Raw genomic sequence first — 15372 nt, forward strand, 5'->3', positions numbered from 1 at the left:
CATTCCAAGAATAATGTCAGCCTTCGTAATTGCCTTACCCATGACCACCAGCAAGCAAAATTCACCTCAACAGCACGGCTTATGTTAAAAGGAATCAAACTCCAACCAGACAGAACTGTGAATTCAAGAACTCAAGGCGGACGGCTCTTTTTCTGTAAGGTTTTCAGAGTATACGCCAAAGTGGCACAGGGCTCAGACTATAAATATATATGTCAGCTTCTACAAGCAGAGAATTATTCCACGAGAACTGTTTTCATGGCTCTTTCAGATTAAGAAAAACACTTTTGGCAGATGGTTTGACATGAAAATAAAGCCATAATCAAAATTCAGTCACAGTGGCAATAAAAATATTTCGTCTGTAGTTGGGTGCCGTTGAGAAAAAAGGGTTCCCAGAAACCGGACTATGTTAGAACGTTCACTCATTCGGAGCAAGATCAGATAAAATTTACACACGTGACACTTGCATGCACGCATTTGTTTGTACATAGACATCAGGACTAGATTGCCCACCATCTCTACTCAGGAAAGGTTGTCGGTTACACTGAGATCATGTTCTTTCAGCTTCTTTGATGTTAAGATATTTTTCATATCATGATTTCCATAGCAAACGGGAGTTGTCAATATGTGACAAGTTTCACAACTGGCAGCCTGTGAATTTTGGTTTTTTGGGAATGTTCATGCAACATAAAATCCAATGACGTCAGACCCAAAACTTGACTCTATTTTCTATTTTCCAAGCCACTGGTTTGCTCTCACATACACGAGGCTGACATAGCTTCTGTCAAAGGATGGGAGTGGGGGCAGGTGAGGGAGGGGTGCAAAGAAGACCTGCACATTTTCAGACGCAATCTCAGGGCAAACAAGTTTGCAGGGAACACCAGAGCCCACCCCGAAATCCATGAGATATCCCTTAGAAGGGTTATTAAAAAACATGAAAGATCAAGAAAAAAAAAAAAAATCAGGTTCCTTATCCCACGTATAGTTCCAACTGGACCTTTACTCAAAGCGAACTACCAAGTATATTGATACTTTATTTGGAAAAATATCCTATTGTTCTGAATACATGGACTTTCTCACACATATTCAGAGCGAACAGCTTTCACGCCACACAACTTTGGGGAACATTGCTCTTCCTAGATAGGTCTTTCTGTCCTCAACTGTAAAACTAGGGTTGGACTCAGTAGCTAATGTCCCTCCCAACACCAACATTACACATTTATTGGCTCCTTAAGCAGAATAGCTTCCTGAGTGGGGAGATTTGAATGGAGGTTGGTGCATATTAAGGATTGCTAGCAGTTGCCTAAAGGGTTATATGCACCAAATTTAAAGATCTATTTTCACATATCACTTTGTCCTTTTCTTTCATTTTCAAAACTCTTCTTTAAGCATGTTACTCCCTTGCTGAGAACCCTCCTAGCTCTTTGATATTAAATCAGGGGCTGGCACGCAAGTGTTTGCTGGACCAGGCAGAGGAGGAAGATGAGCAAAGAGACTGCAGGACCACAGGAAAAAACTGAGAAAGAAGCAAAGGCAGCCACTTGGTTCCAGCACTTTCCAGGAAGGGCAAAAAGCCTCACATCCTCATAGTCAAAACAGAATTCAGACTTGAGGGTATAATCATTAGGATTTTTTTTTTCCCCTCCTTTTTATGGCCACACCTGCAGCATATGAAAGGTCCCAGGGTAGGGGTTGAGCCAGAGCTGCAGCTGCCAAGCTCCATCTCAGCCATAGCAACATTGGATCTGAACCACATCTACACAGGATCCTTCACCCACTGAGCGAGGCCAGGGATCAAATTTACATCCTCATGGACCCTAAGTTGGTTCTCAACCTGCTGAACCACAATGGGAACTCCTAATCTTTAGAATTTTAACAGTTGGCAATTATGTCAAATTTAAAAAAAAAAACACCTGATAGCCACATAAAGATTGCAACTGGCAAGTAGGCTGCTTACTTACAATTTTTTTTTTTTTTTTTTTTGTGTGTGTGTGTGTGTGTGTGTGTGTTTTTGCCATTTCTTGGGCCGCTCCTGCGGCATATGGAGGTTCCCAGGCTAGGGGTCGAATCGGAGCTGTAGCCACTAGCCTACACCAGAGCCACAGCAACGCCAGATCCGAGCCGAGTCTGCGACCTACACCGCAGCTCACGGCAACGCTGGATCCTTAACCCACCGAGCAAGGCCATGGACCGAACCTGCAACCTCATGGTTCCTAGTCGGATTCGTTAACCACTGTGCCATGACGGGAACTCCTACAATTTCTTACATAAAGAGTAAAATTCTGATCATTAAGACTCTATCAGGTAGCCCTGATTTCTTTGGGGTCCCAAACATTCTCTCTTACTCCCTTGCAATCAGCAAGTAAGTCCTACCCTTATGCCTTATAAATGAGCGCACAGAGCACGGACTTTGAAGAAAGGCCACAATATAAGTTTTGATTCTGTCATTTGCTACCTCGTGCAAAAATACTTAAACTCTTCTGAATCTCAGTTTCCCCATTACAATCAAAGTCAGTAAGTCTTATCTTCTGGGTTAAATCGTCCCCTTCCCACACACCTTTTCCCTGTTCTTTGCAGGCGGGAAGCATCTTTGGACCCATCTTGATGGCCTGAGACTATTCTCCACCTGCCCTTCTAGTTCCCTAGAAATGTTAAGGCGTGACGTGTATTTCACTCCTTTACGCAGCCCTTTCAGACCAGCTAGGTCTGAATTGACGTATCTGCCTTATTCTCCTTACATGCTTGTTTTGGCCATCAAAAAAAAAAAAAAAAAAAAAAAAAAAAAAAAAAAAAAAAAAAAAATTTACGTGTTGATGATGTGTCTCATTCTAGATTTAAAAGGGTATGTTGCCAATAATCCACTCCCATTTTCAACTCGCAACCTAGGACTGAAATGATTTGAAAACATGCCCAGATGTTGTGTAGGTTTCAAGTTTTTCATTAGTCCTAAGCAACAGCCCATTAAAACGAAATCAAAAACAAAAACCATACACTCCCCCTGCAGTGATACAAAACTTCCACTAAGGATAATTCAGAGATTTGGAAGAGAGATCAGCTTTTTAATAGTTGCTTTTTCAATACCAACAGGGACCAATTTCAATAGCCATAATTAGGAACCTCTTCTATCTTGCTGGTTAAATAACAATAGAATCAATAATAACGAGAATAAATTGTCATAGCTGCTTCCTCCTGCACTCCTAGTTCTGAGCTGCTAATAAGATTCTGCTCTAATTTTCCTCTGGGCTATGTCCAGACTTGATGGTGAAATGCTTGGGCTACACCGAGGTACGTGGAAGCCCCAGGAGTGTTTTTTGTCAAAGCCTTGCTTTAGTGATCAACCCTGCTCTTTAAGGAGATAAGTAGTGCTCTCCTGCGGCAATCCATTTCAATATCTGTCCAGCACAGGTTTCTCTGGAGATTTATTTGCACTAAGTTCCCATGATGTCACTTAGAGGTGGTGATCTGGAAACTGAATTACAGAGACTGTTTGCAGGAATCATCCTGATGACTGATTGGCCAAGGAGGGTGGTAATGGTGAAAAAAACAAACAAACAAAAAAAAACACACACCAATGGCCGTTTCTCCATTGGTGAAAGGATAAGTAACCACATCAATTGTCAATGGCCCATCACCTTCTGAAGCTCATACAACGAGCCATCAAATTGGCAAAAGCACACAGCGTACCCAGATTCCACAAGGAACAAATGCTGTTATGAGCATTGTTGAGTAAACCTTGTGTGTTTCGAGGGAACCATCTGTAAAGATTTGCAAACTTGGTTGTGTGGCCAGAAAGCAGTTTAAAGAACAAGGTGTGTGTCGTCCAGCTGGACAAGAACTCAAGACGAGCAGAGAAAAAGGCGGAGGGCCGCCAACGAGGACACTTCGCCCACTCCGCCCACTCATAGCCTCCACCACCACCCCCAAGTCCCACACCAAGACAAAGGCTTTTCAGTCCCAATCTTCCTCTTAACAAGCACACGTGCGTGATTTGGGGGAACTCTTTTTTTTTTTTAAACTTTTAAACCTGTTACTTTTCCTGGACAAAAATGTTTGGAGTCGAGATCACAACGCAATGTCCCCAAAGCTTTGTAGGTCTCTCGAACAGTGGTTAGAAACAGAGAAGTCATCACTGAAAAAATGAGTCTTCTACTTTTAATTTTTAACTGAAGTTCCATACGCGTTTCTTCTTCTCCTCTTACGACCACACCTGCAGCATATCAAAGTTCCCAGGCTAAGGGTTGAATCGGAGCTGCAGCTGCCGACCTACACCCCAGCCACAGCAACACCAGCTCCAAGCCACATCTGCTAACTATGTCGTGGCTTGGGGCAACACCAGATCCTTAACACAGAGTCAGACCAGCAATCAAACTCCCCATCTCAGAAGACAACATCGGGTCCTTAACCTGGTGTGGCTCAGTGGGAGCGCCCCACACCTCTTTGGACGGGTTGTAGGAGAAAGGGAGAGGTCTTTCCCTTCACCTGTGGATGCGGGTGCATCTATTTAACTTCCTGGGCCTTCAATCCATTTAGCATCTCATCTCACCCCTTCCCACTCCTGCTGGGCCTGAAGCATTCTAGGCGAAACCTTAGAGCCTCTCTTTGAACAGGGGGTGGCTGAAGGCTCGCCTCATTGTGTGGCAGCCCTAAGAGAACAAGCCTTCTTCCACGCCCAGAAACAGAAAGCAAAGGCAAACTGGAGACTACTAAAATTTTGTATTACGGAAATTAGACGGAGTCCAGACTTGTGAAATGTCATCAAGATGAGAACTACATAATTTCTCTTACAAGCCAAAAATAGAGTGTTCAGGAAGCCCTGCCCTGTGAGCAAATCTCAGTAAAAGTCAAAGGTGGTTAGTGACGGGACAGACACACTCAGGCCTTCACTCATTCAGACATTGGAATGTGGTCCATGGGTTGCCAGGGATCTGCCTCCGAAAAGGAGGGAGGGGGAGGAGGGAGGGGGGAGAGGGACAGAGAGAACAACGTGCCCTCCTGCCATCCTTTAGGACTTGTGAACTTTTTACCCTTAAAATACAAGCCCAAGTTCCCCTTCTGGAGCTTTCCTCCTCCCCCTCCCCAATCCCCTCTCTCCCCCACATTCACTCCCAGCCACACTGGCTCTTTGCTGTTCTCGCAACATGCCAACATGTTTCCTTTGCCTGGAACAACCTTCTTCCAAATACCCACGTGGCTCCCTCCCTCCCTTCCTGTCTGGTTCACCCACACCTACACTGCTTTTCCCTCCCCCTTCTTTGTTTGGCTTCACTTACCATCCAATGATCAATACACTCAATCGCTACCTTGTTCATGTGCCTCTTGTGATGGAGATGGAAGCCTGCAGAGGGCAGACACCTGCGCTCCATCCCCAGGGAATAAGATGACGCTTGAGAAACACTGGGTGCTCCAACACGTTGGTTCCAGCAACGCGTGTGTCCAAGGGCGGAGGAGGGGCACCCACATCTGGGGACCATGTGCTTGCAACTCCCTTGCAGAAGTGTTTTCCAGGAGAGTGAATATTTTGCTCTCAGAAAAAGCTGATATAAACACGGCTTTATACAAATGCTTTTTCCTACCCTTTCCAAGATTGAAAACACGTGCAAGAGCGACCTTAGATAACAAAGCGGCCCAAGGATCAACACCAATTCTGTCAAGAATCCAGGGCCGAGAGACTTCCTTAGGACATTTGTTTGCATTTTTTAAATCTAACTATTCAGACCACACAGTACCTTTCTCTTAGTTGCCAGGAACATCACGATGCAATCCCACTGTCGTTACTAATACAAGGAAAGTGTGTGCACACACGTGTAAGAAGCTATTCCAATGGATGTTAGCTGTTTTTTATAAGCTGTTACACTTTATATTGATAAGAAAATGTGTATGTACCTGCTAGTCCCTACCACGTTGCATGGAGTTACAAGTAATGTTATTTTGCTGTTTCCTAGGAGAACTTCTGGTTCTTAAAGTGGTTTCCAAGTCCTTTGAGATGGAGGGAACTAACAAAATCAGGCCAAATATCATTGTATTGGAATAAACCACAAGGAGTCATTTCCCGGCGGGTGGCAGAGAAGGAGGGAGTGAGAGAACGGGAAATTACAAGGATGACCCCGGTTGAAGAGTGGGGAAACACGGTGCGCCTGCCTCCAAACGAGCCTAAAGGTATCCTGGAATCTCCATTACTCCACTGAGAACAGCATCCACCTTGGCGTCTGTCCAAGCAGGTTTAATGGGAAAAGTATTAACGCCTGCAAGGTGGTCCCACAGCCAGGTCCCCAAGGACAGAGGTTCCAGGATAGCAGGGGAAAAGCTGGAGGGACAGGCCGATTCCAACACCGCAGCATCTGCTGCTCCGTGACAAGGCACTATATCATGTAACGCACTGCAGCTTGAGAATGGGAGACGGGGGAGGAGTGACGGAAACCCGTGTGTCCCACGGATGGACGCCAAATGAGCCAGCAGGGCTGTCCTCGAAAGACATAATCTACATACTAGAATAGACAGCGGTTTGTTTAGGTCTAAGCCATGGCAACACACTCCAGCTTCACAGCTCCCTGAGCAGCTGTGCCGAGGGGCCTTGGGCAGGGCTGCCGGTGGCTGTCCTAGGTGCCCTCCTCGGAGCTCTCCGTTGTGTCGTATCTTCCAACAGCGCCTACGTGTTAAACCTGCAGTTGGTTTGCACAGCGCAGCTAAGCAAACAGAGCAACTCCCAGACCTCCCTGAGCGGCTGCAGGGGACCTTGGCTCTCCCCTCCCCCTCTCAAGACCAGGCGTTCTCAATAGTTTGAAAAGAGGCGGGGGTGGGGGGGAGGAGAAGGAACCCAAACACACCCTGCTTGTTAGTTAGGTAGGAAAAGCATTGAAGACATGGATTGTGATTCAAAACCAAAGCATGTGTTTCTCAGAAGTCAAAGGCATGGCACAGCATGTGAATGAATATGTACCAATCAGAACAAATCCACCAGCCCCACAGGTGGCTCAATGGCCACTAGAAGAAATGCAGGCTGCCGTCTGGTTAAGCGACTTAAAAAAGAGTGTTCCTGAGAAGCTGAGGAATCCAGAGCTTCTTGGGGGTTTTGCAAATTAGAAGTGTCTTTTGATGAAACTAAGAAATCAACGTGCTCAATGCTCACCCCTGTTTGATGTGTTGGTGTCTGAAGAGACTCTGAAAAAGTCACGGAAACAATCCGAATGTAGAAGCCACTGAACTAGTTAATGGTCATCGAGAAGGGTGGGCTGGTCAGGATTGGATCCAGGCCATTTCCAGGATCAGAGAAACAATAAGTGATCAACTGGGCCGAACACCCAAATCCCTTCCTCCGGGTTCCGTGCAGTGCTGGTTTACAACTTAGGGCCGCATCGCAACCCCCCAACCTCCCCATGAAGTTTATCTTCAAGGTCTGGAAAATTAACCCTCCAGATATGAAATGATGGGGCAAAGCCCTACCACTTAAGGGTCAGTTGACCTTCTGTCTTACTTGCCAGGCTGCACATCCGTGGGGCATGCAGCGCTCCAGCTCAGCAACAGCCGGGTCTCTACAGGAGCTGTCATAACTGCTCTGTTCTCCGTGAGTGCTGTACAAATCCTGGAAAGAAAAAAAGAAGGGAACTTGCAGAATTCCCAGAGAAGGACTAATTTCCCTATGTAGCTCATTTTCAGAAATTGTAGCAGGAGTCTCATATTTGAGACAATAGAGAAAGAAAAAACATACCAATTTCTACCTAGAGTCTCCAAAGGCCTTTCACCCTCTTCTTTCGGGACATTTAAGCGAGAAACCTCTTGCCTGGGGAGACCAGCAGCAGCAGCAGCAGAGAGGGCGCCGAAACGCAAATGTGTAGACCCCCGTGCTGACGAATCAGAATCTCTGAAGGTGGGCCCAGGGAGCCTTTTAGCAAGAACCTCAGGTCATTTGCATATTAAAGTGAGAAGCACAGGTTGATCTATGCAGAACAGATGCTCCCTCCAAAGTGGTCTTCAGACCAGCAGTATCAGCTTCACCTGGGACCTTGGTGTAGCTTTGCACAGGCTCCATCCAGACCTACTAAATCAGAAACTCTCGGGATGAGGCTCAAAAATCTAGTTAAGGCCTCCAGAAGATTCTAACACACAGCAAAGTCTGAGAACCGTTGGTTTAAAATGTGAAGACAGACATGACTCAGGGCATCACCCTAATAAGAGAAAAAAGATGATCCAGTATTTCCCAAATTATGTTATGTAGAATATGTAGATTTTTAAAAAATAAGGGAGTTCATGGTCAAATATGTTTAAGAAGTACATAGTTAAAACAATTACTTTTATATTTCATAGCAAGATCACTCAGTTTAAATGTGCACTGTGAATCTCAGTTGATGGCATTTTCCAAGATTTATGTTAGAGCAGTCCATTCACATATAACAAAATAGGTCTCATTTTTCTGAACAAAGGACTAACAATTTGTCTTTTTTTTTTTTTTTCTTTTTTTGCTTTTCTAGGGCCACACCTCTGGCATTATGGAGGTTCCCAGGCTAGGGGTCTAACTGGAGCTGTAGCCACCAGCCTACAGCAATGCCAGATCTGAGCCACAGCACAGTTCACCGCAACACCAGATTCTTAACCCACTGAACAAGGCCAGGGATCGAACCTGTAACCTCATGATTCCTATTCAGATTCATTAACCACTGAGCCATGACCGGAACTCTGGACTAACAATTTGAATTTGCTTTTTTGAATAAAATCCCTTACTGTCTCCTAGAAAAAGGAGACAGTAAGGTTTTTTTGTAGCTCAAGTTATGTTCACATGTACTGTCTCATGGGTGTCTCAGCCATTCTCCAAGACATTGGAAAATTTTCCTTCAAAGTGGTGAAGAGACACATTAGTGAAAAAAAGCACAACTCAACCAAATCCTGTAGTTTTTCCAGGGTCAGAAGGTTCCTAATGGAGGAAACCAGTTAAAGAAGCTGGTCTGCCGGTCAGTTGCACAAGGTGCCTAAACTTGAGAAGTTCGAGACATCCCTGGAAACATTGTGAGTTGGAGAAAATATACTAGGGCGATCCTTGGGGAGAGAATGGCATAGGGTTGAATAGGATACCTTAATAAGCAGTATGGAGTCAGAAAGGGAGACTCCGAAGGGAGATTTACAGCAACACCTGCTGGCCCGGCATCTGCTGTCCCCCTCCCCCCGCCCTTCCCTCTCCCCTGGCTTTGCTGGGGGGATGGGCAACCATGGGGCAAAGCTTAGTTGATTATGGTATTTTAGGAGTTGATCTCTGCTTTCAGGGGTCCTCCACCTACTCCACCCCCCCCCAAAAAAGCACTCAGCCTTCCCTCTACATAAATGTTCAATAAAAAACAAGAAAAGCCACACCATCGCTTTGGAGGTGATCCATATTATTAGCTTGCCTGGGGCAACCCTAAAACAAGTTCAACCTGAGTGTAGTCAAGACTCAACTCAGATAGGCTTCTCAAATGCCAGTGTCTGTATTCCTCCTAAGCAAAGTTCCTCCTCTTAAACCCTTGACTCCAATATTCACACCCAACTGCTGTGATCCGGAAAACCGCTCGACCCAGACAACAGCTAAAGCTGGTCTTGGGATGAACTGAAGTGTGTTCTTGAACCTGTTCCTTTGGCTCCGCATCAGATGAGTGTGAGCATGAAATTTATTAGTGTGAGAGTGACCTTTATTACAATCCTTTCACAAGATTCTTTAGTGATTTTTCTCCCATCTTTTTTCCTTTCAGAATCTTTTGCTACAACCTGGAATTCAAGCAAGCACGGTGACCAAGTCAGGGCTCTCAAATAAGCTGAGAGTAAAGTCAAATCACACAGGTTTCTGCCGTCTAATGAATGCAGTTATTAGAAGTCTAAAAGATATTATTTCATCAACGTTATTTTAGTTTGAACCAGTTTAAGAGCCTAAACACTTAAGACTTAAGCCAGAGAAGTCCATTCGCATATTTCCTAATATGTCCCATTTTGTGAACAAAGGATTAACAACTTGAATGTAAGAAGCAGGTGTGAGCACTCTTGATAGGTCAAAACCTTAACACCACCCAGACAAGTCTCTAATTTCTGGGCACAGTACATGGCATGCGTGAATTTTGTTTCAATATGTTTTCCATAGTGATAGCTTAGAGAGTCACATGGCCATATCCTACCCACACTTCCATTCCTAGTGGCAGAAGTATTTGCTGATGATTGAAAGGTCATGCAAAACAGATGTGAGGGCAGCTGGATTTTTCAGCTATGCTTCAGTGGACTTAGCAGTGGTGCCTGCCATTACTAAATAGCAGAGGGATTTTATTTCACTTGAGTAAAAGAATCTTAGGCAACCTTGTCAGCGTAATTGGAGGTATATGCCATTTCTCACTGAGCTCTCACCTTTCCCACCTTCCACTCTTCACTCACAACCTGGAAACTCACTTCGTTCCACCGCAGAGGTAACAATGAACTGGGGGTCAACCAGCCAGACCTGTTTTCCAACATGTTACAAATGGGTTATTATTGACCTCTGAGTGTGGGAGTCATGGAAATTGAATTTTCTACAGGCGTCCCATTTGTTTGGTATCACATTGAGTATGATCTCCACTTTGAACTAACTTAACTTACTCTCCATTATTCCTGTGCTTCTTTGGAACGAAGCAATACAAAGACAGCAAATGGTGCATTGCCAAGGGGGCTCCCACATCACAAATCCCCTTGAAGAACAGATGGTCCAGTTGCAAACTCCCAAATACTGACATCCGTGTGGCAGGCAACTGTACAAGTCAGATGGATATGGCTTTCAAAATTTGCATGTTCTATCAAAATTAGGTGATTCCTAAAGCTTCTTTTACCAGCTGAATATACGGGAATTCTCGCTTCTTTCTAAGAGGGACTCTAAGGGAATGTGGATTCAATAGCAAATTTTCTCCCTAATCTTTTCAACAGCCTAAGTCTCAGATTTGCTAGTTAATGACCATGTTGTTAGAGAATCATTTCTCATCTGTAACATGTGGGTTAAAAATACTTGATCTCAGAGTTTCTCCAATTATTAGAACTTTACAGTGTATCAGGGTACCCTAGCGTAAAAAAATGGCATAAGATGCCAAATTATGATGCCTATACAACAAAGACTCATTATTTTTTAGTTGAATTTATTAAAGTATAGTTGGTTGACAGTGTTGTGCCAATTTCTGCTATACAGCAATGCATCACTATTATAGATCTACTGGGCGTGATCCTTCATGGTTTATTGCAAAAGTGGAATTATTAATCTCTTTGCTTTCTATTACTGACATGAAAATAATCCATTTTTTTTCTATTTGATAGAGATTTAGATGTCTACAGAAAAACTTCTGTTAACTGAAATTCCAATTACCTAACACAAACTTTCAATTAAGAATGTCATACTCGGAGTTCCCGTCATGGCACAGTGGTTAACGAATCCGACTAGGAACCATGAGGTTGCGGGTTCGGTCCCTGCCCTTGCTCAGTGGGTTAAGGATCCGGCGTTGCCGTGAGCTGTGGTGTAGGTTGCAGACACGGCTCGGATCCCGCGTTGCTGTGGCTCTGGCATAGGCCGGTGGCTACAGCTCCGATTTGACCCCTAGCCTGGGAACCTCCATATGCCGCGGGAGCGGCGCAAGAAATAGCAACAATAACAACAACAACAACAACAAAAAAAGACAAAAAAAAAAAAAAAGAATGTCATACTCATTTTAACTATCGGACAGCATTAGAGTAAAATAAACTCATTAAAAAAACTTTTGGTTATATTTTGGGATACATCCAACTAAGTCTCCTAAATATTCACAACTGTTCAATTTTACTGCGTGTTTAGAGGGTAGACCTGGAAAAAAACAAGTGCTACATTAATTTTGCATATTAAAGGTATACTAATTATCAGAGAATTTTGACAATAAGTCAGAATTTCTTTTTTAAAATTTTTATTTGAATATAGTTGATTTACAGTGTTGTGCTAGCTTCAGGTATACAGCAAAATGATTCAGTCACACACACATATATATATTTTTTACATTCTCTTCCACTATAGGGTATTGCAAGATATTGCCTACAGTTCCATTGTAACTCTACAAGTTAGAAGAATTTCTTTTTGTTTTTTTGTTTTTTTTTTTTTTGTCTTTTTTTGTCTTTTTGTTGTTGTTGTTGTTGCTATTTCTTGGGCCGCTCCCGCGGCATATGGAGGTTCCCAGGCTAGGGGTCCAATCAGAGCTGCAGCCACCGGCCTACGCCAGAGCCACAGCAACGCGGGATCCGAGCCGCGTCTGCAACCTACACCACAGCTCACGGCAACGCCGGATCCTTAACCCACTGAGCAAGGGCAGGGACCGAACCCGCAACCTCATGGTTCCTAGTCGGATTCGTTAACCACTGCGCCACGACGGGAACTCCTAGAAGAATTTCTTGTGCAAGTTTTCGATTTACCAAGAATATGCATTGATGTTCTAGGTGATGGAGGTTTCAATTTAGTTGAGAATATAAGGTTTGTATTGTGGACCCAGACTGTCCATTATCAATTCATTGATTTTTGGTTCCAGATTCACCCTTCAGTGCCTGCTCTGTGATAGAGCACCAGACTCTTCAAGCGTCTCTCCTCTGCGGTGAGCGCAGGGTCACCCTTGGTCAGCTGTCAGCCAAGGAGCTGAAGGAATATGCAGAAGTAAGGGCTTCTCATCCTGGTTTCAGGTGCTGCATTTTTGCTCCAGTTGCATGGTCCACTCGGCGCAAGTGTGGGGAACATCTGGTGGAGCCCTGCCCCAGCTGTGCATCCGGAGTGCACAGTCCCTCAGTGACCTTGCATCGCTGGCCTGGGTGACCCCCTTGCCACAGCCCTCTTGACATGGACACTATGGATTCCACCTTGTGCCCACAGCAGTACCCCAACTCCTTTTGCACACCCACTCACCCCACCTGTTCCGAGGGCTGTTTCCTAGGTCTGGACAACTGAGGTCCAGAGAATTTCTCTGTCACTGTGGGCCGTAACCACACTTTCTTCAACAGGTCTGACCTCTAGCTGTGAGAAGGGGGCATCATCTTTTTTTGTTTGTTAAATGTTTAATATTTAAGGTTACTTATTTATTTATGCCCATGGCATGTGGAGGTTCCCAAGCCAAGGATCAAACCCGCCTCACAGCAGTGACAACGCAGGATCCGTAACCGGCTGAGCCACCAGAGGACTCCTAGGGAGGCCTCCTTCTAAGGTTCTCCCTTTCTTCCTTGGGTCCTCTCTCTCAGCCCTTGGTTACCCTTCAGAGTTCTCTTTATATTTGCAGAGGTACTTTCCTATCATAGCTTAATAATTCTTCACATTTAACTTTTGTTACCTTACTGTGAAACATCTGTCTCCTGATGGGACCCAGTCTGATCCACCACACACACCCCCAAGCTGTAATCTATACTCTGAACACCTATATTATGTGGATATATTTTTAAAGATCATGAGGAACTCCCTGATTCAGGCATCCGAAAACTCTTAATAGATTCATACCATTGATTCGTATCTTTTCAGGTATAAGTACCGGGTTCACTTCAGTGCCTCTCATCTTGAAGTTCATTTTTATTTGAAGCATTTATACTATTATCAGAAAAATCATTAAGCAGTAGCATCACAATTTAACAGAGCAGAATAAATGCAATTGATAAAGCCAGAATTAACTTCTATTTCAAAGTTCATGGCAAAGCTCCATAGATTCTCCTGCTCTTCATTTCGTTTAATGGAGGAGGCTTGGGATTGTCAAAATGTTCAAGCAAAGAGGACAGAGAAAGGTTCCAGGGTGAGATGACATCAATATGAGGTCACCTAAGCAAAGACTTTCATGTATGCAAAAATTAATATTAGTAGAAGTCACTGGAGTTCAGCTTACTTTCCTAATCACCAAGGGGACAATCTGGCGTCTCAATGACACACTAGGGAAAAAAAATCAAAAGACACCTCTAAAGACACCACAGTCTACTAAAACACCTTAAATAAACAAACGATGCCATTTTTGAGTAAGTGCTTAGAATAGCACCGGCGCTGTGTGCTTTGCAAGCAAAAGAAAAACGTATAGAAAAAGAAAATAATAAAAACAAACCTGGAGAGTAAATGTGACAATTGAGAACAAGATGAAAAATGATTTGGGGAACCAGTTATTCAATAGGAACGTTGTCCTTTGAAACATGGATATATTGGAGACCATGTCAACCCATTCCCGGAGCTGGCACAGAAGTCATTTTCCTTGGGAAGTGAAGAGAAACTGACAAGTTATACTCTGAATTCTAAATTGTTTTATTTTTCTCCCTGAGGTCAGTGAGCAGTGCTTTTCTCACATGGAAATGTTTTCTTCTTTTACCCTAAGCAACGGGCTCCAAGCTTTATTGTATATGATGAATGTGGTTACAGACCCAGGACAAAAATTTCCTTCTTGGCCAACTTTCAATTCATAGGACTCCCCCAGCGCGCCGCCATCAGTGCCAATCACGAAACACACCTCGCTTTTCCCCAATTCTGTGTTCAAGGTGTGGACGCCACACCTTTTGCACTAATCGTTGATGCAATCTTGCCACCGGCTCAGCCAGCTTCTAAATCATGGACTTCAGAGTCAACGATCAGTAACACAATACCACGAAGAGCTGGTTCTCAATTCTCTTCTTCGTACAATGAACAGTTGAGTGAATCAGACACCTGCCACATTAAAAATACGCCCGCATAGCTCCTCGATGCGATAAACATACTGGCTCCTTCTGATTTTTGGAGGGAAAGGGCTTCTTTCACCGACGTTGGGACTTGGTGCCTCCCGAGTTAAATACTCTCATTCATAAATACAACACAAGCCCGGATCAGTCTGAGATTTCTGTTGGGTAGTCACGTGGTCCTTGCCCCTTTCCTCTTTAAAATTTTAAACACTGCAAGGGAGCCATTTTCCCTGTGAGGCTCCCACCCTCGGGATGAAACCTCCTCTGCGGAATTTTGGCACCTTATTAATTAGTGGTTATGAGTGGGAGCTGCTCTCTCTCAGCAACTCCTATTCTGCCATCAGTCAAGTGGGATTCTGTCATAAATTCCCACGAAGCGAACTATTTCTGGTAATTCTCCCTAATTAACACCAGGCCTGCTAATAATACGCCAGGTCCTATGTGTTTCTGATATAACCAAGATCTTGTCTGAGAGGACTCACAAGGGGAAAACGCCAACCTAAATTAAGCTTTTGCTGGCAAAAAGGATTTTATATGTCGTTCTGTAAGAAAACCTTTGATAATCTGAGATTGGGGACATTTTGACCAGAACACACGGAACGACAGGGAAGCTTGTTCTGGTTTGAGCACTGAATGGGGATTTCATGTGAACACACACTGTTGAGTCTTAAGCCTATAAATCTTGTACTGGATTACTGTTTCTTAACGAAGAAATGACAGATCTCT

At 44.1% G+C, this 15372-nt stretch overlaps 1 protein-coding gene across 13 annotated transcripts in view; it reads right to left on the reverse strand.

The window, feature by feature from the left end:
- The window catches only part of BMPR1B (bone morphogenetic protein receptor type 1B), a 500524-nt gene extending 492668 nt beyond the window's left edge, over positions 1–7856 (reverse strand). For 12 of the 13 annotated variants that reach the window (XM_084970829.1, XM_084970831.1, XM_084970830.1 and 9 more), the window contains exons 1-2: positions 7703–7856; positions 7469–7576 (exon numbers count right to left, since the gene is read on the reverse strand). In XM_084970829.1, coding sequence (XP_084826955.1) covers positions 7469–7542 — 74 coding nt within the window. In that variant the 5' untranslated portion in view covers positions 7543–7576; positions 7703–7856. Of the gene's footprint in view, positions 1–7437; positions 7577–7702 lie in introns of all 13 variants that reach the window. The other variant, XM_084970842.1, reaches the window with a different exon arrangement.
- Positions 7857–15372: the final 7516 nt, after the last annotated feature.

Source organism: Sus scrofa, chromosome 8 (assembly GCF_054392235.1).
Source record: "Sus scrofa isolate SSC_HxYL_T2T_F1_AM1 chromosome 8, Sscrofa_HxYL_maternal_Yorkshire_Landrace_v2.0, whole genome shotgun sequence".
In the NCBI taxonomy this organism is placed as follows: Eukaryota; Metazoa; Chordata; class Mammalia; order Artiodactyla; family Suidae; genus Sus; species Sus scrofa.